This window comes from Miniopterus natalensis, chromosome 4, assembly GCF_054644295.1.
Source record: "Miniopterus natalensis isolate mMinNat1 chromosome 4, mMinNat1.hap1, whole genome shotgun sequence".
Classification (NCBI taxonomy): domain Eukaryota; kingdom Metazoa; phylum Chordata; class Mammalia; order Chiroptera; family Miniopteridae; genus Miniopterus; species Miniopterus natalensis.
In genome coordinates, this window is record NC_142084.1 from 59,307,163 (window position 1) to 59,332,705 (window position 25,543).

The following is a 25,543-nucleotide window of genomic DNA, read 5'->3' on the forward strand; positions in this document are numbered from 1 at the left end:
ATAAAGGTAGGAGACTGGATAAGATAATTTCTTGAGGCACTTTCCATCTCTAAGATCTGTGAACTGTTTAATGGTCATCATCCATGTCATGTAAGATTTTAGAGCCAAAGGAAATGAAATTTGATGCAGAAGAATTTTAATACTAAGCACATTGAAATTTAACTGGTAGGGGTTATCCTTTAAAATGATCTTCGTGCTTAATGGCGCTTCTTTGCTTTTAGCTGATGATTTCAGCTCTCAGGACAATCTTGATGACCCAGAAGCTGGTGGATGGGATGCTACCCTCTCTGGGGAAGAGGAGGACGAGTTCTTTGAGCTGCAGATTGTCAAACAGCACGATGGAGAGGTGAGTAACGCGTAACTGGGGAGGACTGGGTGAAAAGTCACTTCTTGAACCTTTCCAGGAGCCTTTTGAAGCAGTCAGCAAGGTCGCTATTTCAGTGCTTACATTTCTTAAGAAATGTAAACAAAACTTTTCTTTCTGACTCCCAGGAAGAGTGGAACCACTTCCAGAAGGAGTGGACCATCAGATTATCCATTCACTGTTTACTCCTCTCCTGGTGAAAGCTCTCATAGAATTCATGGTTTAGGTCAGCAGGGGTCCGCTCTGTAGGAAAATGCTACTGAAGTGAAGAGATAAAGTGACACTATGACACTATGCCTAGGATTTGCTTTGTAATTCTTCAGTAAAGACTTTTTTTGAAGGGAAGAAAAGAAACAGTGAAGCCAGTATGGCAAAATCTTGATAATGTTTGAATCCGAGTGATGGGTATACAATGGGGGCTCATTTTAAAAATTTTGAGTGTATTAGAAAAATTATAAAATATTTTAAGGAAGGAAACCTGATAAGATGCTTTGAAGGACACATCATCACTTAGGGGTGTGCCTGAGATGCAAAACCTAGGTCTAGCACAGTGGGAAACAGCTAGACAATCCAGTTGTTGTACACTCTGTAAAACTTTTTTTTTTTTTTAAATATATCTTTATTGATTTCAGAGAGAGGAAGGGAGAGGGAGAGAGAGAGATAGAAACATCAGTGATGAGAGAGGCATTGATCGGCTGCCTCCTGCACGTGCGCTCCCTACTGGGGATTGAGCCCGAAACCCGGGCATGTGCCCTGAGTGGGAATCAAACCGTGACTTCCTGGATCCTAGGTCGATGCCCAACGGCTGAGCCATGCCCGCTGGGCACAGTAAAACTTCTTTAGTCACTCAGTGTCACGCATGATAAAGAAAGACTGGGGAACCATTTCATGTTAAAGTAGACTAAAGGGATAGTGACAACTAAATGTAGTTTGTGATCCTGGATTGGAATGGCTGAAATATTTGCGTGTGGATTCTGTATTACATAACAGCATTGCATTGATGTTAAACTTCCTGAATATGATCATTGCCCTTTGGTTAAGTCAGAGGATGCCCTTGCTCTCAGACAGTAGTTGCTGAAGTACTTAGGGAAGTACAGTAGCATGTCTCTAACTTACTCAGCAAATAATAATAATAACAGCATCGTATGTGTATATGTTGTGAGAAAGAGGGAAAGGACGAGTGGCAGTTGATGAATCTAGATGAAAGATATACAGGAGTTCATTGAACTGAATTTGCAAAAAATTTTTATGTTTGAGCATTTTTCAAAATAAAAATGTCAAAGCCAACCAGCCAGCCAAGAACATCCTGCTCTGTACTTCCCAGACCAGGGCGACTGAGGCCATGTCCTGCCTCCGCAGCCTCTCGGGCACGCAATCTCTCAGGAGACTCCCTCATGACTGGCATGTACCACTTCAGCTCAAGCCAAGATGTCTCTTTGTGCGGTTTTCTGTTTTTAGGAGGAGGTGGAAGAGCATGCTCTCTCTCTCTTCTCTGCAGGTGAAAGCGGAGGCCTCCTGGGACTCGGCAGTGCACAGCTGCCCGCAGCTCAGTAAAGGCACGCCTGCGGATGAGCGGGTGTTTCTGATTGTGCGGGTGACCGTCCAGCTCAGCCACCCAGCTGACATGCAGCTGGTGTTGCGCAAACGAATCTGTGTCAATGTTCACGGCCGGCAGGTGAGTCATTAATCCTAGTGGAAGAACTGACTTTAACCACCGGTCCGGCGTGAGGGCAGGACCATGGAATGAGTGCTCTGGCCTCCTGTCCCTGCAGGCTCTTCTCCAGGGGACCCTTCCTGTCCTGTAGCTGGGCTTGCTTCAGTTCCAGCACATGTCATCCTGACTTCCTCCTAGACAGCACTGAATCATTACACTGGATCCTTCTTACCGCACAGTCACAAATTACAGCCATTTGGGGGGTGTCAGGGTGGAGTTCGCTGCTTCTGTTTTGACTTTTCCTCTGGGTGCTGTAAGATGAGGAGGGTCCCTGCGGTTGGCCTTTGTGCCGCTTACCCTTTGTTTTCCATACCTCTTTCCTTTCCGCCAGCTCTGCGAACTTGCTGATTCATAAATTTGGGAAGTGTACTCTATCAAGCTCTGGGGTAAAAGATGAATAAGAAGTAGTCCCGGTCCTTACAGAGCCAGTGTCCGTGGGCCTATGTAGATGTATAAACAGGCGGCTCTGCTCTGTTGCAGCAGGGCCCTAATGCAGGTGCTCAGCACATGCTGAAAGATTGCGGGGGGGGGGGGGGGGGGAGTTGAGCTGCCTTTTTACAGACAAGGAGGCTGTTGGTGGCTATTCCGTGGAAATACATCTGCGGAGAGGGTGAAGATGGAAAGGGCGTGGCAGGCCTAGGGACCTTGAGAAGCAGGTGCTCTGCAGAGGCCAAGGCTGTATGTGGCTGTCATAGTTGCAGCCAGACTATGAAGGACCTCGTGCTACATGAAGGGGTTTAGTAGAATGTTTCTAGGTGGATAGAAACTATTTCTATTATTGGTTTTTCAAATATAGGATTTGGGAGGTTGATTCTAGGGATTCTTTTTAACTGCCCATGCTCACTCTTTGGAGGCCTTCTCAATACACTGACTAAAACCAGGACAGATGAAAATAAATCTTTTCATTTAAAAGAGCACAGTCATGGTTGACAGAGTCCTAGATGTAATCACCACCCCTAAAAATTAATCTTTAGTTCTAAATGTCACACTGATATCAACCTTCGAAATGAAGACTGGCGGTAATGCTGTTAAAATTGCAGCTCTTTAGCTGGGCAATCCAACATCAATAAAACCCAGGTCATCGGGTTACCATAGATGTATATGGTGTGTCTCCTTTCACTCTTCTCCCGGCCTCCCTTTTCTCGGAAGGCTTTAAGGGATTGAAAACGACACGCTGTTCCTGGGGAGCATTTTGAAGAGTTATTTGCCATTTCAGAACTAGAGATTCTGGTTGCCAGGTGCTGAGACTGACCTGGTTACAACGGAGACTGACTGGGTACTGGCCCCACAGAATTTTTAACAGAAAGGGTGAATCATGACATCAAGTTTTTTCCGTATTTTTTTTGTTTGTTTTTATTTTTTGTTACAGGGCAAGGATGTGCCACATTCCCCATTCCCACCCCCCACCCCCGGTTGAAATGAGTTGATAGTATCAAGTTGACACTGAATGAACTGTTAGTATTTTAGGACATGGCAGTTTTCCTCCCAATTTCAGGTATTTCATTTCTAAAAATAACTATAGCAAGAACAGGGACTTCCTTAGGACCCTAATGCATGCAGGTCAGCTTCAGGAATTCCATAGAATTAGAAAACAAGAACGGACGATGACAGGGGCACCCCCACTCCCCCCCCCCATTAGGAAACAGCTGTAGCTGCTCTCTGACCAGCAGGACAGGCCATGGCTCAGCATTGCAGGGCTGAGGTCGGGAGAGTGAAGGGGTGAATAAATGTTCCCTTAGTGTTCTAAGAGGCTCACCGCTTTTTATTAAACTGATAAGAACAGATACTGCACTTGATCTTAGCCAAAAGGGCGAGAAATGATGCTAAAAATTAAAAAAAATTAATGAAAGATTACTAAATAGGAAAGAAATTATTCAGTAGGTTTGTGAAAGTATGTATTTCTAAGACCAAGCAGCTTGATTTTTCTGTTTTCTTTGGGGGTTTTCACATATTTCCTGCTTCCCTTGTGCGTGAGGAAAAGGGTTGAGTGTTAGTTTAATATTCTCTCTTCTTATCTTTATTCACCAATTGTATTCTGCCCTCATCCCTGCTCTCTCAACCTCTCCAGGATATTCAGTCTTAGCAGCATCTTCAAATGAGTCATCTATGCATTAATTCAACAGTTCAATTCCTAACTGTGCAAAGAGCGCAGTCAGCATAAACAATGACCATGCACTCTTAAATCATCCTTCATAATGATCCTGCTTTGGTCAAGAATTTAATGCCTGAACTTGTCAATATTCATGGTACAAGATGTCCATCGTGCTGGAAAAAAAAAAGTGTAAGAGTCACCAGTCCTTGCTTACATCTTAGTTAGAAGGTCATTTTATTGTGTGGAAGTCAACAGCCTTATTTCTGTAGCCTTTAAGCAGAGTTGAACCGGATGCCTGGCATCAGTTTCCAGAGGTTAGGGTCTGTTCTTTCCATGTGCCGAGTATAGGACCTGTCACCACTGCACACATGTGGATGCACAGATATCTAAAATTGGTTTTGTGCACTAAGACAAAGTTGAGGAATCTATATTTAGTGGTTTAGATTTCAACTTGCATAGGTTGGAAATATGTGCTGTTTCTTTTTGGTTGGAGTGAATGCAGTATCCTTTATGCTGTTTCTCTGTTAATGTAAACTCACTTTTTGAGGTGGGAAACCATTTCTCCTATTTTGTTTTTCCAGGGTTTTGCTCAGAGTCTCCTAAAAAAGATGTCTCATCGAAGTTCTATTCCTGGCTGCGGAGTGACTTTTGAAATTGTCTCCAATATTCCAGAGGTAAAGGATCATATGAAATTTGAATTTACTAAAAATAAACATGTAAAAAGAGCTAACTCCCTGAAGAGTCACCTACCCAAGAAATATGTACAAAATGGAAATGTATATTTAGAAAAAGGCTATAGATTTTTAGAGGAATTTCCTAATCTTGACTTGACTCAGTAAAATGTACTTGTGGCTTTGAAGGGTCCGGCTTTAGTATTTTGTTAAAGAAGAACATTGTTTTGAAAAGCAAGTCAACACTTTTTCACTGATAAAAGAGAAAGAGGAATAAAAGGTATAAACTTCCAGTTATAAAATAAAGTCACAGGGATGTAAGATACAGCAGATAAAATAATAATATAATAACTTTGTATGGTGGCAGATCCTTACTAAGCTTATTGTGGCGATTGCATTGTAAGGCATATAAATGTCATCACTGTGTTGAACACCTGAAACTAATATAATGCTGTAATGTCAACTATAATAATAAAATTTTAAAAAGACATAAGATAATATTGTAACCCTCAAAAGGAGGCAACATAGCATAGCATAGCATAGCATACACAGCATAGCATAGCATAGAGACCTAGGGTTTCATTTTGGAGTGAAACAGAAATCTTGTTTCTTTTACCTGTTAGCAAAGTGAACTTGCCAAGGTTACTCTGAGCCTAAATTTTTTCATTTATCAGATGAGGTTAGTGATACCTTCCGAACAGGTTTGTTTTAAGAATTAAATGAGACAGTGTATACAAATTGTTGTGCGCACTCTAAACTATAAATTGTAATTGCTGTTATTATTATAGTTACTATTATTATTTTATTATTATTATTTCTCTTTACAAACTAAGTGAGACATTCACAGGACTTAAACAAAAGGAGCTTAAAATATTCCTGACAGAAGCTTATTGGAGGATGCAGTTTATGTTTCCTAATGTGTTACCCCTGATTTAGACAGACTTATTCACCTGGGCACTGGTACCGCTGGTGTTGGAGGCCTTCCTTGCAGGGGTAGGGGACACGAGGGGCCTAAGGAAAGGACTCTGTGACAAAGAGAGAGAAGAGCAGTCCCTCTGCCACACTCACTGTCTGAAAGCGGGAGGGAGTGAGGAGGTGAGACTCCCTTCTCAGGAGTGGAGCCTGCACCTGGGCCCTGGGGGTGAGCACTGCCTCTCACCGCGCCGTCCACAGCTCCGTCCCTTTAGTTGAGGGTTCCGTATGTGTTCAGCGATTCCGTTGGGTACTTGGACAATAGATGGAACAACATACTGTCCCCACTCACTTCTCCCCTCCCGTTTGTAGTTTTCTTACCCTCTTTAAAAGTGCTTTGATTCTTCAGGTGGTATGGTTTTCAGTGGGAAGAGTAAAACGATTCCACAGTGTTTGGGTTTTGTTTTAGATTTCTTGTATTGCCAAACACTTTTCCTTCAAATAATGTCAAACAGTACCTTGTTTTTTCCCGGATCTTCAAAGTGTTAGACTTTCATAGTAAATATTAACTGTTAAACTATTTAATTTGGAGCCTGCTGAACAAATGCTAAGTCTGTTTTCCGAGTTAGACTACCTGCATAATCTTGGGTCTATAATAGATTACTCTTTGCGTACTTATATGTTTAACTAGAGCCTTGCTCTTTGTTCTCTGTATCTGAATGTTTTGTGTGTTTTCCCGGTGATTTCAGATCTCAGCTCTTGTAAACGGTTTGAATGCAGTTGAGAAACAGTGACAGCTATAGTGAAGCATCTTCACTCTTTCCTTTTCTCTCTTCACCTTTCTGTCCCCACTCACTTCTCCCCTCCCATTTGCAGTTTTCTTACCCTCTTTAAACGTGCTTTGATTCTTCAGGTGGTATGGTTTTCAATGGGAAGAAATGCTGGGGAACTAGCTGAAAGACAGACACACAACCTCATGTGATTGGGCTACTGTGAATAATTAGCTGAACATCTCAGTGGGCAAGCATTATTCTCACATTGCCAAATCCTGATGGCAAAGAGAAAGGAGAAGTGAGACTTAAGCTTACAGTGTAAGGACTACACTCGGTTTATTTTTTATTTAAAAACAAAAAGATCCCTTAAGAAGCTAGGTTTCATCATGAAAAGCCCTGGAAACGCCTTTTGTGTTCCATATTACAGAAGCTATGAGAGCTTGGTGGCAAGAAGTGGTCATAGGCCAGAGGGCAACAAGAAACATCTTCACTTTTTTTTTTAAGCAACTAGAATGCTTTCGTTGCTGATGGGAGTATAAAATGATACACCGCTTTAGAAAATAGACACCTGCCCCATGACCCAGTAATTCCACTCCTCAGTCCTTAGCCAAGAGACATGGAAGCATCTGTCCATAAAGACTTACACAGGAATATTCAGAGCAGTTTCATTGAAAATAACCCGAAACTGGGAACAACCCAAACTTCCATCGACAAAGGAATGGATACATAAATTGCGGTATTTCCATACTGTGGGATCTTGCTCAGCTATACAAAGAAATGAAGTATATGAATGAATCTCAAAATTATGCCAATTGAAAGAAGCTAGACACAAAAGAGTATGATTTCATTTATTTGAAATTCTAAAACAGGTGAAGCTCTTAACATGTATGGTCAAAAGAAATGATCTTGCCTTGAGGAAGGCTAAGGTTCAACCGTGAAGCCCATAAATGGACTTCCTGATGTAATGGTAGTGTTTTGTATCTTGATAGGTGTGTGGGTAACATGAACAAATAGGTGTTTCTTAAAATTCAAGTTTCCTCTTTCTCAATCAGGATAACGTCTGCTCCCTTCAGACACCAAAAAGTATTTTGTGTTGCATGGTAAAAAGAATATGTATTCTCTCAGGAGTTAGGAGACCTAAGTTCTAGTCTTGCCTCTTTTCCTAATTATGTGGCCTTCCTCTTTCCTAGTCTATAAAATGAAGATGATTTCTTCTTTTCAGGCTTATTAAAAGGCTCAGGTGTGTTTCTATAGGAGTCAAAAGTTTTGCCATCTTCCAAATTCTTCCTTTTTTATCCATTCTAATGCTCATTTAAATTTTAAAAAATATTTTTGAAGTCAGAATGTATCTTACAATTAACGATATCTTAAAATTAATAGGCAGAATTTTTTTCTCCTTAGAGGTATATAAAATGATGGGTTTCTTTTTTTATTTTTTAATCTTTAGCCGAGGATATTTTTTCCATCGCTTTTCAGAGAGAGTGGAAGGTGGAGAGAGAGAGGAGAGAGATGGAAACATCGATGTGAAAGAGACACATCGATTGGTTGCCTCCCGCACATGCCCCGACCAGGGCTGGGGATCGAGCCTGCAACCCAGGTACCTGCCCTTGGCCAGAATCAAACCCAGGACCCTCAGTCCGCGAGCCAGTGCTCTAACCACTGAGCCGAATCAGTTAGGGCGAAGGGGTTTTTTCTTAAAGTTGATGGCATCTTAAGATGCTGTGGATTATGGATATGTATTTTGTAGTTTTTGACATTATTATAATAAATTCACACATAAATAAAGTATCTGATCTTCCCTGGACAGAATAATTTGTTATAAACTAAGTTTGCCTGAAATAATTAAATACATTAATAAAAATCCCTCCCTGACTTGTGCATATCCCATTTATATGCATGGCCTGCCCATGTCAGACAGGGGAGCAGGCTTGGGCTCTTTGGAAAGCACAGTGAGAATTTGCCTGGATGCTTCTCTTCTTGGTCGGCTCTGCTGCTCCAGAGTTGAGGATCGAGACCAGTTGTAGAACCTGACACATTTTCAGTCTATAGTCCGTGGCAGGCTGCTTTGTGAAAGTGCTGAAACCCACCCTTCTTTCCACTCTACTCTCCACGCCCATGTCTGCCTCTTACTAGGCTTGTTTGGATCCCACCCTTGTCTAGCTGTCCCCCAGATCCTCATTCTTTTCTCTTGCGCCTCAAGATACGTTGCTAAAATATTGTGGTGGTTCTCTTTCCAGCTAGCCCACCAAATCCTTTCCAACCACTAATGTTTTTGTTTACAGTGCAAATCACACAGAGAACAGTGTTGTTGAGAATGTGCTATTTCAGCTACACTGTTTAGCCTTTCAAGGCAACCTGACCACCATTTATACCATGACTTCTGTGGGAAAGGCATTTTGAGTTCCAGAAGCTGACTTTAAAATGGACCTTTGGACTACATCCCATTTGTTAGTTCAATTCTCTGTATGTGCGTGTGTGTTTGTATAGATCAAGAAGCTTTTACACTGTTTTCTTCTGCAATGTACTTAACATATAACTTCCCATTCCCCAGGATGCCCAGGGAGTGGAGGAACGAGAAACATTAGCGAGAATGGCAGCTAATGTTGAAAACACAGCTGCTGCTGACTCAGAGGCTTATATTGAAAAGTACCTCCGAAGCGTGCTGGCCGTGGAGAACCTGCTCACGCTGGACCGCCTTCGCCAGGTCAGCCCGGAGCTGGTCGCGGTGGTGCCCACCCAGCCCGATTCTGTGCTTGACTTTCTGCTCATCATAGTTCTCTTACGTGCAGTCTTTTGAGCATCTACTTAAGTGGTGAATATTAATTTAGCTTAATTTGTGGTGTCTTCTTTGAGGACACAAAAGTTACATTTGGAAAGTTACTTTTTCCAAGACACTAAATGGTATCTAGTTGCCTTGAAGTAATGGGAGAAAATATGTAACTCTTGCTGGCTAAAGAATTATTTTAAAATGCCTTCATACTAGGCAATAATGTCGCTGAAGAAATACACAGTAATGAGGCACAGTGGGCCCTTCTTTGCTCAGCTGGACTTACCTGCTGCAGCCATAGAGTGGCCTCTAGAAGGGAGAATAGAAATGTCAGCAGTAAACCTAATTCTTAGGGAAACACTAAACCTCATGTAACCTAGCAATTTGAGACTTTTTTAACCAAACATACTAATGAAAAATAAAAGTGAATGATCTAATTTTCACAATCTTTCTCCTGGGACTGACCTGCCAGCTTCAGGGGACAGAGAAGAGAAGGATCTAGGTAACCTGTCAGCTGTGTAACTAACTTTGAACATCCCACAGTGATTGTCATGGGATCGTTTGTCTTGTGAAGCTACAGTCATTATTTAGAGAACTAGGAATGTGTTTGTGTATAGGTAGGTCCAGGCTTGCTTCGATAGCCCTGCTTCGGAGGTGTGTCTCTGACCGTGGTTTTCCTCCGTTTCTGATGGCAGGAAGTCGCGGTGAAGGAGCAGTTGACGGGCAAGGGGAAGCTGAATAGGAGGAGCATTAGCTCTCCCAATGTGAACAGAGTGAGTCCATGCCATCCCCTTCTGTGGCCCGCTTGTGTCTCCTTTCCCTTCTCCCCTTCCCTTGAATAGCTCTTTGCCATCCTTTAAATCTCGTCTCAGATATCATTTCCTAGCCTGAACTGATTGCAGGGCCTCTTTTCTCTTCCCTGGAGCATCCATGCATAGCTTTGTCACTGCCCTTACTAATGTTAGGGGGAAGTACCCATTTAAGTACCTCTCTAATGTTTCCCGTTTATCTTTATCACCAGTGCCTAGCACAGTGACTGGATGTTCTTTGAGTGTTTGTTGAACTAACACAAAACCAGCCAAGTGCCTAGGGCAAGCCATTTGAATATTCTGGACTTAACTTAATTATTTTTAAATTGAGACAAAGTCTAGGTTTACAAACTCAATTGCTTACAGGCCATCCAGGGTAGTATAAATGGGTAAAATAAGTTAGGTTTGTTTCATAACAGTATCCTAAGTTTGTTGCTGTCTCTTAAGATATGGATGTATAATTTATGTGCATATTTAGCATGCAAATAATTCTTCACAAAGAAATATACTTGTGGCCCTGTGATCTATCTCTCCTTTTCTTACCTTTTTTAAAAAAATATGTTTGTATTGATTTCAGAGAGAGGGAGGGAGAGAGAGACACATCAATGATGAGAGTCATTGATAGGCTGCCTCCTGCACACCCCCTACTGGGGATTGAGCCCGTAACCCAGGCATGTGCCCCGACTGGGAATCGAACCATGACCTCCAGGTTCATAGGTCAGCGCTCAATCTCTGAGCCATGCCCAGCCAGGCTCCTTTTCTTTTGATAAAGATATGGATAGGAGAAATATTATACCTTTGTCTGAGATTATACACCAAGAAAAACCACAGTACAAGCATTGTGACAAAGAGCAGCCTTAGCATTTGGGAGACAGTAGTGATAGGTGGCCCCTGAGTGACTGAATGACGTTACTCATGCTCTCAGACTTAGATCTCAGAGATTAAGAAATATCACTTTAATTCAATATTGATATCGTCTCATTCCTTCAGAAAATAATATATTAAAATATACTAATATGTGTAGAGATTTGGTACTTAGGATCCTGTGGTTTAAAATAAATAGTTTGTGTGTATAGATTTGCTATGAATACCTAGAAAGAGGAGTTGTAAGATCAGAGCACTGCAAGGTAAGCCAGTAACCTGGCATCTTTTAAATGGAACGGGACAAACAAATGAAGTATCTCTTACTAGGCCCAGCTGGTTGTTGCCTCAGTGTAAACTGGATATCTGATCTTATGCAGACCTCCCATCTTAAAATTGTTGATAACCAATTCAGTTTTTAAAAATGTGCCTCACAGTGCCCCAAAGGCCACTAGACTAAGTTTGCAACTGTGGTCTTGGCAGCCTCTCTGATACTACCCAACTTTAACAGTCTGTTGATTCGGTTTTCAGAGCCTGCTATTTCCAGGACTGTAGATTTATCTGCTTTTAGACAGAAAGGACTAATCCCCCTCTTCATTTCTTCCTCAGTTGTCTGGCAGCCGACAAGATCTCATCCCATCTTACAGTCTGGGCAGCAACAAGGTGAGTGTTTATAACTATTTTCTGTCAGTCGCAGACCTATTTCCCACTCAGCTTTCCCCTCTCAGATAGCACACACTAGTTCTGCAGGCCCAGATCTCTCCTCCTCCTCTAATGCATGTGAAACTTATTGGAATATATTTAGAGTTCATTTCTTTTTATCTGATAGAATACGATTTAATAGACCTTCTTGTTACCGTAATTTTTAGGGCTTAAAAAAATTTGTTATTAAGTTGATATTTCTGTTTAAAATACTCTTGCTGTTTGTCTCAGAAAAGGAACTTCAAATCAGATTTTTAATAGTAAAATATTGATATGATTGAAAACGTATGAGGAATAAGAAGATTATGCCTAAAAGTTAGTATTATTTTTTAAAATTTATCTTTGTTGAAAGTATTACAACTTTTTGTTCCCCATTGGCCATCTCCCCGCTATTCCCCCCCTCCCCGCCAGATCTTCACTACACTATTGTCTGTGTCCAAGGGTTATGCATATTTGCATCTAAGTTCTTTGGTTATTAATCTTCCCCCCAGCCCCTTAGAAGAAAGAAAAATAAGGGAACAGAAATTTTGTTAGCTGGAATTTATTTACTTGTTAATATAGCTTTCCCCAATTTAACAGAATTTTAAGCATAGATAAATCATTATTATTTACTTAAAGGGGTTTCTTGAAGTTGTCATAACTAGATGTCACGTATTACAGTTTTGTGTCTGATATTTTTTGAGGGCCCTGGTTAGATGTTGGTACTCTCCAGTGTGGGTGGCACACTCTGTATTGATAACTTAATCCTTCAGGAGGTTAAAAGTGAGTGGTATATAAAATAGTCTGATATCAGGCAGTTGCTTCAAAATAATCGGGGTTTAGATAAAAGAATATTGGCCATTTAATGGTAATTATTAAAGCTCAGGGGATTCATTATTCTACTCTTTCTATTATTATTAATTATGCTACATTCTGGTTTTGTATATGTTTGAAATTTTCCTTATAACAATTTAAGAACAGTGTTATAAAGTTGACAAAAAATTAGACTCATTTTTAAGATCTGGGTTACCAGTAGTTTACCTGAAATAACACATACACATCTATATGTATATATCCTTTTACTTAGGCAAACTACTAGTAACCTCAGTCTTAAAAATGAGATGTATCAATGTTTATAGACATATAAGTTGCTCTTCAGCTCACCAATTTACTGATCACCTAGCAAGTCTCTGAAAGAGAGGTTAAGAGAGGTTAGCACTCCTCTATACTAACGACGGGTTTGATTAGCTCTTGGTAAGCAAAGCGTAGGTTGCGATTATCTGAACAAAGCAGAGTTTTTCGAAAATTGATTGTGTTATTATTTTTAAATATAAATAAATGAAATATTTTAAGGAAAACATATTTATAAGGGAAAAAAAATGACATTCTGTGTTTTTTTGGAACTATGTTTAACCCAAATCCTCAATTATAAGTTTCTTGAAAATAGTGGCCAACATTTCTTCAGGTTTTCTATTTCCCTTTAGTTTCCTTATGTTTAAATGGAGGAGATAGTAGTATCTACTTGAAAGAAAATCTTCGTGCTTCATCTACACCAAATAAGTAGAACGAAGGAACATAGATGCTATAATAGAAATATGACCAGGTGGAGTAGGAGCCCCAAGGAGGGAGTGGACACCTTCATGTGCATTATGCAGGGATCAAGAGATGCTCCAGAGCAGAGATAACCCCATAAGCTTCATGCTGAAGAGACGCCAAGGGCCACCCCCGGCAGGGAAGGAGAGAAGCAGCAGCGTGAGGCGGCGTGGAGGGGTGAGAGAGCTGGCTGTGCTGGAGGCAGCACTTGCAGTGTGAGTGCAGTAGGGGGCGGGTTATGGGGCAGAACCCAGCGGAAAGGCGCCTTATTTTAGAAGTTCCAACATTAGGTGCCCAGGAGGAGCGGGGGAGTTGGGGAGCACTGAAGCAGTGACAGGGCAGTAACATGCTTAAGCTGAATTGCAGAGGTTTTCTTAACAGCTCACCTAGACCCCACTCATGTTCCTGGTTATGATCTATAAAATTACATTAGAGTAACGTATATAGTACAAATGTATGCAGTTATCAATGCAAAAGTATGAAAAAAACTTTAACGAGGGTGGAGAGCTAAGGTAAGGGAGAAGACTCAGCAGTGGGGGGCGGAGGGAGGAGAGGCTGAAGACACACTGAGCAGACAGACTCTTCAGAACTCTGCGGGCCCGAAGAGTGAAGCTGAGCAAGGGAGGAACTGGGGTGACATCTGGGTTTCCAGGTGACAGTACACAGAGATTAACTGCAGGAGGGACAGGCTTGGGGAAGGAAATGACTTAGTTCAGTTTTTGACATTGAGGTATCTATGCCAGTTCAAGCGCCCGGAAGCCTGGGGTGAAGACTGATTTCGGAGCTCAGGGCGGTTGAGCAGCTGGAAGGCGTCCTCGGAGGAAAAGAAGACCCGGGAGGGGGGTGGCTCAGGAGCTGAGGGAGGAAGGCTTTAGGAAGGACTCCTTCCAGATTCTTTAGAGACCATAAAATGAAGACTGAAAAGCCAGTTTTGGATGTGACAGCTAAGAGTTTATTGGAGACCTTTCCCAGGGCAATTCTGTGAAGGACTGGGGAGAGGGTCGCTGGACATGCCATTTAAATGGGTCGATATGGCATTACACGTCTTTGTTACTCTACCAGGACTTTCCCTGTTGAGTGGCCTTGATTTCTCGGGATGCCGGGCAACGTAGCGAAGCTGAGGAAAGCCTGATTCCCATCCTCTCAGATTTTCCTGACATCGTGCTGTCCCAGCAGCGAGGATGTGGACGTCTCCACTCCATTGCAATATATATTTTAAGTTGGCATATACTTCAAAAAAATTGAATACCCTTTTCTCCCCAGTTTGCAGCCTTCCTCTGACAAACACGGCAGCCCCACCCTCTGGCAAACATTGGAGCGCTGTCAGGCAGATCAGAAGGGACCAGCTTGCCAGTACTAACTTTGTTCCCAGTCCAGCCATGGAACTATCAGTTTGCCTTTTGAACTCTTGCCACCCACGAGCCCTGAAAGGTTACCAGGTATAACCGGGCTTTAATCAACGCCTCGTCACTGTCCCGTGAACTTCTCTCTTGTTTCCAGATCTGCAGGTTAGATGAATGTTCACATCAAAATTAGACACCTTTGCTTTTCACTAGGGGAAAGGTAGAGGAAAAATGTCGTAAGGTAGATTTTTATGGATGGACCTGTTTAATGAATAAGGAAGTTCATGCGATAGAGGATTATAACTATGATGCTCAAAAACAAAGTGGAAATAATGCTAAGCAACGAAGTTTTGATTTCAGGCTTATTCTAGTAGGAAGTACAGGGTTGCTCCCCCGTTTTCAGATGAGGGACCCCTCAGTAGCTCCCCCGTTTTCAGATGAGGGACCCCTCAGTAGTTTCATCATCCAAAGCAGAGCATCTTAACAGATTTTTAGGGAAAATAAATATTCTTAAAATTATATTTTCTTATTAGTGAGAAAAGAACCTTCCTTGCCCCCCCCCCCCCCCCCCGCCACCGTTAGCAGTAAGGAACAGAGTTCTCCCTGTGGCATTTTAAATAAAACAATGAAAAACATCTTCAAATATGGCATTGCCTTGAATTCGAAGTTCATTATTAATGGAATAGGGATCCCTATTGAATCCTTACATAGTAGCAGTGCTCATATATATGGGAAATGACCTGAATACAGCATGTCCACTGTGACTTTGTTTTTAATGGCAGAAGATTAGAAACCAACTAAATGTCCGTTGGTTTAGTGTGGTTAATAAATACATGTTATCTGCAACTAGTGTGCACACACATGCACAAATAAATAAAAGGGATGCTATGCAGCTGTAAAAATAATTAGGAACCCCTCCAGGTACTAATATGGAAATTTAGTGTATAAACTTCTTATATCACCAGGATATACTAAGTAATTAAAAATGAAGTGCAGGATGCAGAATGCTGCCATTTGTATTAAAGGAGGGGACAAGAGGGAAATGTGGCTATTTATAGATTTGCTTATATGTACATAAGAAACTATATGAGGAGAAACTAATACCATTTCTTATCTGCCTGGGAGAAGGTGGAAATATGTGGGGAACTGAGCAGGCAAGGGAGGCAGGTGATTTCTCACTGTATGTGTGCCTTTTTATATTATTTGATTTGGGATCATATGAACAAATTACTTCTTTAAAAGTTAAATAAATGAAAACATAAAAATTTTCTTACAACCTTTTAAGTTGCTAGAAGTTTCTGTTCTCTTGTATATAGTGGGTTGAGAGGGTCTCCAGTTGGTTTATCCATAACAGTTTGTGCACAAAATCCTAAAGGAAAGATGACTGAAGAAATTGTTTTGGAAAATCTCAAAGACTCATGTTGTTTTTTTCTTTTCTTTTGGGAACATCCTGTATTCTTCAGTTTTCAGAGATCCAGGGAGAGGTAATAATCCATTAGGTTTTCCTAATGAGTGGGATACAAATACTATCCTACTATCTAAAACTTACCACTCTTGCTTTGGCCTTGAGGTTAAGAATAAGAATGCATTTGTAGAGGTAGTTTTTATAAAATGACTAAATGTGACTGTACTAATTTTTTGGCACTCAGCCTTCGTAAAAATAACTTTGGTGGTCAGTATGTATGATTCCTTTCAAATGTTCCTTGTTAGCTGGGTCCAAGACTGTAAAAGTAACTATCAAAAGAGACCAGGAGCTAAGGCATCTTACTGAATTTAGAAGGCTCAGGAATGGGAGGAGTTGAAGTTAATTCGTATTAAGCAAATACTACAAATAAATATTTGAGAAACTTGTAAGATGTCCTTTTCTTAAGCATGGGATGGAAAAAAATGGCAAAAGCGCTTTGAGCATTCTTTCGACACCACAGAGCTTTGCTCAGCTGGACCATCTTGGTTTCTTTGCACAAAAGTATTTAACATTCAGGAGAATTGAGTCAGAAATATAATTTTAGCCTGGACTTGATGATGCTTAAAATGCTAGATAATTTGTTTTGAAATCATTGAAAATGTAATTACAGTAGTTACATCTACCTGCCTTGCAAACTTGCATGCCCTTTTTCTGGGTTGTTTACATTAATCCATGTGTCTGTCCCTCTGATCTTGATTATGAAATCCGAATTACACAGTAAGAATTTGCTGTGCTGTGTCGTCCCCTGTGTGACATCGGAACATTCAGATTAGCTTAAAAGCGTGTAGAATCAGGGAATGGCCACAGAATAGGTTCAGGTCTCCTTTCTCTCCTAATTTTCACTTAATATCATGGCAAAGATTAATCATTTGGGAGCAGAGTGACATTAAAAAATGTGGCAGGGAGGCAGGAACAGAGCGTTTAGGATAAGGACCCCTAAGGAGGTGAGAGGAAGTGGTAGGGGTACTGAAAACAGTCCAGTTTGGCCTATAACACTTCGAGTCCAGCCAGTCATATTTTCTCATACCCTTATTTATTGATGCTTGCTACATATTAAAACTGTGGTTGTTTTACTGCTCCATCAAAATTGAATTTTATTAACTACTTTCAACTTTTAAATTCACCTTAGGGCCTGAAAGAAGTCACTCTTAACAAACTTTTCAATTAAAAATACAAAATATCCCTCATTGCAGTGATGTTGCTATTTACTATAACTGGATATTTTATCATGATTGTTAAGGCAGTTTTTTTATAGATCAAATGAAAACTTGGCAAACTTTTTATGACCAGTCTACCAAGATAGGCTCCTATTTAGGTTCAGAATTAATTTCAGCAGATTGTTTTTTCATCTAAAACTGGGTTGTACAGCCCTGGTCAGTGCGGCTCAGTTGGTTATAATGACGTCCTGTAACTGAAAGGTTTGGGGTTTGGTTTCTGGTGAGGGCACACACCTAGGTTGTGGGTTCGACCCCCAGTCAGGATGCATATGGGAGGCAACTGATTGATGTTTCTCTCTCACATTGATGTTTCTCTCTCTAAAAATTGGAAGCGTATCCTTGAGTGAGGATTTAAAAAAAAAAATTGGCAGTGCATTGAAATCTTTTGCAGTGTAAGGAACACTGTTGACATAAAAATATCGGTATTTCTAAAGCCATTTTAGGAGGAATTATATTTTTTAATTTTGCAAGATAGTGTTTGTCATCTTCTGATTGGAGTTTTTGATGCAAATAAAAGCAGCCAGAAGCTTAAATGAGTATCTGGTTAACAAAACTGAGTTGTGTGTTTTGGGCACATTACTTTCCTAAAAACTGCCGTTAGTTAGCTAGTTAGTTAGTTAGTTAGTTAGTTAAGGTTGATGCCAAATGTGAGGCACTTCTTTAGTTGCGATAGAAGCCACCTTTGCATCTGGAATGTCCCTTCTCTTTATTTACCTCTTTGTCACGTTCCTGATGAAAAGCAGACCTCTTTACAAAAAACCCAAAGGTTCCCTGTCTCTCAGAAGAGCCATAATGGGAAAACTGAGGGTGGATGGGGCGAAACCACGTTCTCAAATCTGCTGAGGAGCGCCTGTGTTTCCCCCTGTTCAGTGTGCCTTAAGCGTGGTGTAGCCACAGATCATGGCTGTCTCGAATAGGGTTTTATTTCCTTGAATTCAGCCTGGGAGCACAAATAATCCCTAATACATGTGAAGCTAGCATAGGGATCCAAACAGAAGCCAATTTTCTCTCTTGTCTCCTCACCTAGGCTGATGCTGAAGTTTGATAGACAGGCAGAACGTTAGAAACAGATCACAGATTTATCTTTTTAGCTTCAAGGTGGTGGATGTAGATTACTGCGGTAGAAGTTAAAAAAACACAACAAAACAAAAGAAATAACCATACTTTTTACTTTGAGAACTGAGCTCAAAAAAGAGCAGAACAGTCCAGTGGTCCATTGCCCGGCCACGTGCTTTTATTCCTGAGTTCATCTCCCTCTAAAGTACCTTTAGCTGGGCTGCTTCCCCCCCACCCGGGACATTTCAGTAAAGGGAGACGATCTCTAGAACAGCCAAGCAAATACAATGTATTGAGAAGACACAAATCGCCTCGCCCCCGGGGGCCGTGTGTCTAGCTGGACCCCGAACCTCAGGTTCCATTTCTGGCAAGAGAATGGGACATGCTCAAGGGGGAAAGAATGTAGCGAATGATGTCGCAGCACGTTTCCCCAGAGGCCTGCGGGGTCAGAGCGGAGGGAGGAGTATTGTACCCAGTTTATCATCCAAATTTGTTGTTGCCTCGGAAGCAGAGCTCCTCCTAGCCCAGGGTGATTTGACATGCTCCGTGTCCTTGTGTCTGGTTGGCGAGACCCGGGAACAGCTAGAATTCGAGACTCCGCAAGGTTAAGGTGACGGTTCGGGCAGATGGATGGAGGGAAACGCGTCTCCGTTTTTCATTATCCGAGAGGCTGGCGATATGGGTAAGGCGGTGTTAATTAAGGCCCTGCGCGCATCCTTTCACATGTTCTCACTGGCGGTATTTGAATATATGAGACAGTAAGAGTTATTGCTTTCATTCTGGTTTGGTAGTAGCATTGTGTGTGGGAGTGCCAACTGGGAAAAATTACTCGGGAAGTTGGAGGGCCCCGAGAGCGCCTTGGGGAAGAGGTGACACCTCCATTATTTGTCATTGGACCATTATGCACCAAGCAGCCGAGGTGCTGACTCCAAATCAGCTCCTTAGTTTTCCTAAGGGACAGAGTGGCACTCTGTCAGCTGCCAAACAAGGCAGAAAAAGCTAAAATCTGAAAATGAATTTATTCTCAAATTAAGTAAGTTGTCTTCAAAGCAACCTTGCACGAGCTTAACGCCGTCAACAGAGCAGGAGGCTGCTTTCCTCTGCGAAGCTCCAAAGGGTGTTGACCTTAGTGTTCAGTCACCTGATTGTAATGTCCCAGACTGCACAGAGCTGCAGCTTCCCAGACAGATAATTCAATTTAAATGCAAAAAACATTAATGAAACAGTAAATTATGTAAATCAGTGTGTGATTCATAGTAACACAAATGCTCCTGCCGTGAAGTAGTTCAGATTCATGGTTTCCCGAATTGTCTCTCATGTCTGTTTTGTTCCCTTGCTTCCTAATGCTAAACATCATGCCATTTTTTAAAATACCAAGTGCTGAGAGAGTTCCTAGGGAAAAGTGTTCTCTAAGGTAAATAGGATCCAGATCACTTAGGGCTTATTGATTTTATGATCAGTACTTAGGTTGCTGCTAAAAGCAGATAGGTTTCCAATACATATCTGAAACCTAAGAGGTCTCTCCACCTCCGTGCATTGTCAAGAGCAGTGGAGCCCTTGCTTTGCAGGTGATTACTAATGAAAGCTGAAGAGAATCGCCAGGGTCACTCATCTGTGAAATACTATAAAATACCATTATTTAATTCTAGTTAAAGAGAAGTCAGAGTGATTATCAGAGGATCAGAAAGGAACTTAAAGCATTTTTAAAATTTATTGATTGATTTTTAACGAGAGAGGAAGTGAAGGAGAGAGAGAGAGAGATCTGTCATTCCACTTATTTATGCATTCATTGGTTGCTTCTTGTATGTGCCCTGACCAGGGATGGAGCCCGAAACCTTGGCCAGGGCCCGAACTTAAAGCATTTAAAAGATTTGCATCTCATCTCATCTCCATGACTGGTTTTTGTCCCTGTACTGTTTGGTTGGGGGTTATTTCTTTCGTAGGTGGGACTGATGTTAGAAGTGCTTTGATGGTATAACCGTTTTTATGGCTCACCACAAGCTTTGGAATGGTAAATTAGTCCACCGCCTAGCTGGCATTGTTCTGGCATTATGCAATGACATTTCTCTCTCTTTTTAAAAAATATATCTGTATTGATTTCAGAGAGAGGAAGGGAGAGGGATAGAAATATAGATGATGGGAGAGAATCATCGATCAGCTGTCTCCTGCACGCCCCCTGGGCCTCGAGCCCACAACCTGGCATGTGCCTTCACCGGAATCAAACTATGACCATCAGGTTCATGGGTCAACACTCAACCACTGAGCCACACCAGCCTGGCCAATGACATCACTTCAATGGGATTTTTTTTTTCTCTCAAATGTCTTTATTGCCTGGCTGGGCGTGGCTCAGCAGTTGAGCATCAACCTGGGATCCAGGAGATCACGGTTTGATTCCTGGTCAGGGTACATGCCTGGGTTGCAGGCTTGATCCCTCATCTGGGGCACGCAGGAGGCAGCCGGTCAATGACTGTCTCATCATTGATGTTTCTATCTCTCTCTCCCCCTCTCCCTTCCTCTCTCTGAAATCAATAAAGATATATTTAAAAAAATAAAATAAAATAAATGTCTTTATTGATTTCAGAGAGAGGAAGGGAGAGGGAGAAAGATATAGAAACATCAATGATGAGAGAGTCATTGATCAGCTGCCTCCTGCCGCCCCCCCCCCCCCCCAACCTGGGAACGTGCCCTGACCGAGAATCGAACCTCTATCTCCCGGATCATAGGTCGATGCTCAGCTGCTGAGCCACGCCGGCAGGGCTTTAATGGGAATTTATAAAATAAGTTGAGAGTACAATAAAACTTGTTAATTCAGAGACTTCCATTATTGGAAACTTGTGATCACTTGATTTGGACTTAACTGGAACTTACCTTTAATGTCTATTTAAAATGAGAAGCGTGGTAATACACTGTTGTGGAGTTTTTACTTCCATGACGGTATGTGAGTGGATGGAAAGATGCATTCCTGGCGAGGGGAGGAGAGTCTCCTGCCACCACTAGAGTTGTTAGTTCAGTCGGGAATCTGCAGTAAAAAGGGTATCTTGAGGCAGAAGAGCCGGAGGCAGAGCATAAGGGAGGATTTCAGAAGGAATGTGTTAATATATCCATATTTTGTGGGAATCAGCATGATGGAGAAGAACATAAGGATGTAACTGAGGAGACTATAAGTGGTAAACTGGAGGGAAATCTAAATGTGAGGTGTCACTATTATTAAGGAAATTAATGCTCTAAAGAAGAGGAAAAGTGCTTACATAAGCTGGTCATGTCCTGTCATGGGAATAAAGCTCTAGTAATGCGTAACAGTTTTTTTCTTAACTATTTTAGATTTTTTTGGTTGTTAAATTATTTATTTGAATCAAAATTGCCAATTTTGTCCTTGTAGGGCCGGTGGGAAAGTCAACAGGATGTATCGCAAATCGCAGTTTCCAGAGGAACATCCCCAGTTGCCTCACCCCTCCCCAGTTGTCCCCAAAATAACCACTCTCCTGATCCAGGTAAGTTAATTTTCATCTGTCAATCACTGCTTTGAAATTTGAGCAGCTTTCAGAAATAGTTTAAATCAGGATTTTGTACCAGGTGACCGCTGTCCTACTAGTTCATGCCCCTCCAGGTTTCCCTGTCTTGCCATGTTGAATCGCATTGGGTTTTGAATGTTGAATTTGTGTTGCATTCCTGTGATAAATACCCCTCGATCATGATGTGTTATCCTTTATATTTACTTGATTCCATTTGCTGGCATTTTAAGGATTTTTTTGTATATGTTCTACAGTGAATATCTGTCAGTACTTTGCTCATAGTAATAATGTCTTTGTTAACATTTGGCATCATGATTATGTTGGCCTCATAAAATAACTTGGGAAATATTTTCTTATTAGTCTCCTCGCAGAACCAACATTTGGTTTTATTTTCTGTTTCATTGATTTCTGTTATTTCTTCATTTCACAAGTTTTGGCATGCTGTGCTTTCATTATCATTAAATTCAAAGTATTTTCTGATTTTCTCTGATTTATTTTTTGAGCCATGGATTACTGAGCATGTTAATTCATTTTCATATATCTGGGGGGTCTTCTTATTGATTTCTTACTTAATTTCATTATAATTAGAGAACATATTCTTTAATATTTCAGACTTTTGAAGTGTTTTGAGACTGTGCTCTATCTTGGTGAACATTCTGTTTGTACTTGAAAAAGAATGTCTGTTCTGTTTGGGGGCATCATGTGCTGGGTATATCAGTCAGATCAGAGTCCTTATTGACTTTTTTCTATTTGTTCTGTCAATCACTAAGAGGAGGTATTGAATCTCCAAATATGATTGTGAAAATTGTCTGTTTTTCCCTTTAATTACATCAGTTTTTTCATCATTCACTTAGAACCTCTGCTGTTAAGTATATACTCATTAAGGATTGTTATTTTTTCCTGAAGAAGTATATTTTTCATTATGAAATGCCCCTTTCTATCTCTGGTAACAGTTACTTTGAAACATGTCTTGCTTGATGTTAATACAGCTGCATCAACTTTCTTTTGCTTGTTGTTTGCATGGTGCATCTATTTCTCAGAGTCTTTTTTCATTTTAGCCTATATTTGTCTTTAAATTAAAAATGTCTTGTAGACAGCATACAGTTAGGGCTACCTTTGTTTTAAATCTAGTCTGACATTTTCTTCCTTTTAATTGGCATGTTTAGTTATTTTACATCTGATATTATTATTATGTCTGCCATGTTGCTATTGGTTTCTATTTTTAAATTGATTTTGAGAAAGAGAGACAGACAGACAGACACATCAGCTTGTTGTTCTACTTATTGACTTACTGATGCATTCATTGGTTGATTCTTGTATGTGCCCTGATGGGAGATCAAACCCACAGTCTTGGCGTATCAGGAAGATGCTCTAACCAATGGAGCTACCCAGCTAGGGCTGGCATCTGTTTGGCCTTTCTATTTTTTTCACTGTGATCTCCTTTTAGCCTTCTTTTGGTTTAATTGAAAAATATATTTTAGGCAATCCTATACTCTAACCACTATGCTGTATATCTGAAACTAACACAAAATAATATTGAATATAATCTAATTGAAAAATAAAAAAAAATTTAAAAAGAAACCCAGTGGGGAAGGATGGAGAGTTGTAGAGGATCTCATAGCTATAAATAAAATAGTTATCCCCTCCTCCCAAAAAAGAGAAGAAAAGTATTTTTTAGTGTTTGCTTTTATTTCCTCTTCTGGCCCTCAGGTAGCCTCTGTTTGTTATTACAGCCTTTCCTCCAGGCCCCCGTGTGCATCCCTGACAGAGCACAGCCTGTGAATTACTGTCACTCCCCACTGCGCAAATGTAGAGCCTCGCAGCAGCGCAGTTCCCCCTGACTGTTCCCCTCCCTCCTGTATTTTGTGTTACTGTCCTATCTTTTACTTTTCGAGATGTCATGAACCCACTTGACAAGGTTACTTCTTTTGCTTTAAAATAGCCACTTTTAAGGAAATTAAGAGACTGTAGCAAATCTTCTATATTTTCCTTCATATTTATTATTTCTGGCATGATCCAGTCCTTCCTGAAGGCCTTATACTCGTCTGGTAGCATTTCTCTTTAGCCCCGGGAGTACCCTGTATTATTTCTTACTGTGTACTTCTCCTGGCAAAGAATGCTCTCCCCTGTTGAGAATATTTTTATTTCACCTTTTTAAAAAAATTATAGAGAGATAATTTTGAATTGATAGTTTGTTTCAACACTTCACAGATGTTACATTATCTTTTAGATTCCTTTTCTGATGAGAATTCAGCCATCATTTCTGTCACTTTTCCCCTACGTAATGTCTTTGTTTATTTGCTTTAGAAATTTTCTCTCTCTCTTTTTAGCAGTTGGACAATGATGAGCTTAGGTATAGTTTTCTTAGTATTTACCATGCTGGGGTTTCACTGATGTTCTTAGATCTGTAAGTTGAGTTTTTCAAGAAACTTGGGCAATATTCAGCTATTAGTTCATTAAACTTTTCCCACAGTTCTTTCCTTTCTTTTTAATCCTTCTGAGAATCTACTTGCGCATATGTTGGATTTTTTAATACTGCCCAGGTCATAGAAGCTGTATTTTTTTTCATTTCTATTTTTAATCTTTTTATCTTATTCTTGTTTCTTGTGGTTGGATTTTTTTTTTTTTTTTTTTTTTTTGCCATTTCCAGTCTTCTGCTAAGTACATTCAGGGAAATTTTTATTTAAATTGTTATTCTTTTCAGTTCTAGAATTTCCACTTGCTTTTTTTTAGCACTAGTTTTACCCTCTCTGCTGATGTTCCTTATCTGTATATTTGTTAATCCTTGGACGTGTCTATAAAAGCTTCTTTAAAGTTTTTATATGCTCAATCCAGCATCTGGACCATGCCATGTTCTATTCTGTTGACTGCTTTTTTCTTGAGTGTGGGTCACATTTAATGAGTTTTTACAAATGTATTTACCCCTTTAACTTACACCCCAAAGTTCTGACTTCAGATTACTTTTACTTGTTCTACAAGTTCATATAAAGGAATCATACAAGCCCTGGCCGGTGTAGCTCAGTTGATTGGGCATCATCTGGTGCACGAAAGGTTGCTGGTTTAATTCCGGTCGGAGCACGTGCCAGGTTATGGGCTCAGGCCCCAATGGGGGCGTACAGGAGGCAGCAGATTGATTTTTCTCTCATCAATGTTTCTCTCTCATCAATGTTTCTCTCTCATCGATGTTTCTCTCTCATCGATGTTTCTCTCTCATCGATGTTTCTCTCTCATCGATGTTTCTCTCTTCTCCCTTCCTCTCTCTCTAAATTTCAATAAACTATTCTTAAAAAAAAAAAGGACTCATACAATTTATATTCTTTTTGTGTTTGGTTTCTTTTGCTCAACATTTCTGTTCAAGTCATCCATACTGCTGCATGCATCACTAATTTATTCTTTCTTATTGCTGAGAAAAATTAAGAAATATTTCATTATCACATTTGAATTTATTACCACTTTTAATCAGCTCTATTTATGGGCATTTGGTTTCTTTCCAGTTTTTGGCTACTGTGAGTAAAGCTTGTTCTTGTATAAGTCTTTTTGTGAACATTTCTCTCAAGTAAATACCTAGGAGTGAAAATACTGGGTTGTAGAGTACCACCTTGGTTTAAAATTCTGAACTACACTATATATATATATATATATATATATATATATATATATATATATACACACACACACACACACACACACATATATACATACATATATATACA

The 25,543-nt window shown here is 40.5% G+C and overlaps 1 protein-coding gene and 1 pseudogene across 1 annotated transcript in view; one reads left to right on the forward strand and one right to left on the reverse strand.

Moving 5' to 3' along the window:
- The window catches only part of KIF13B (kinesin family member 13B), a 176,526-nt gene that overhangs the window by 119,972 nt on the left and 31,011 nt on the right, over nt 1-25,543 (forward strand). Inside the window, exons 30-36 of the mRNA XM_087816562.1 lie at nt 222-346; nt 1,863-2,039; nt 4,752-4,844; nt 9,078-9,230; nt 9,989-10,066; nt 11,573-11,626; nt 21,698-21,809. Coding sequence (XP_087672688.1) covers nt 222-346; nt 1,863-2,039; nt 4,752-4,844; nt 9,078-9,230; nt 9,989-10,066; nt 11,573-11,626; nt 21,698-21,809 — 792 coding nt within the window. The remainder of the gene's footprint in view (nt 1-221; nt 347-1,862; nt 2,040-4,751; nt 4,845-9,077; nt 9,231-9,988; nt 10,067-11,572; nt 11,627-21,697; nt 21,810-25,543) is intronic.
- Nucleotides 3,793-3,900, reverse strand: LOC148093304 (U2 spliceosomal RNA; annotated as a pseudogene).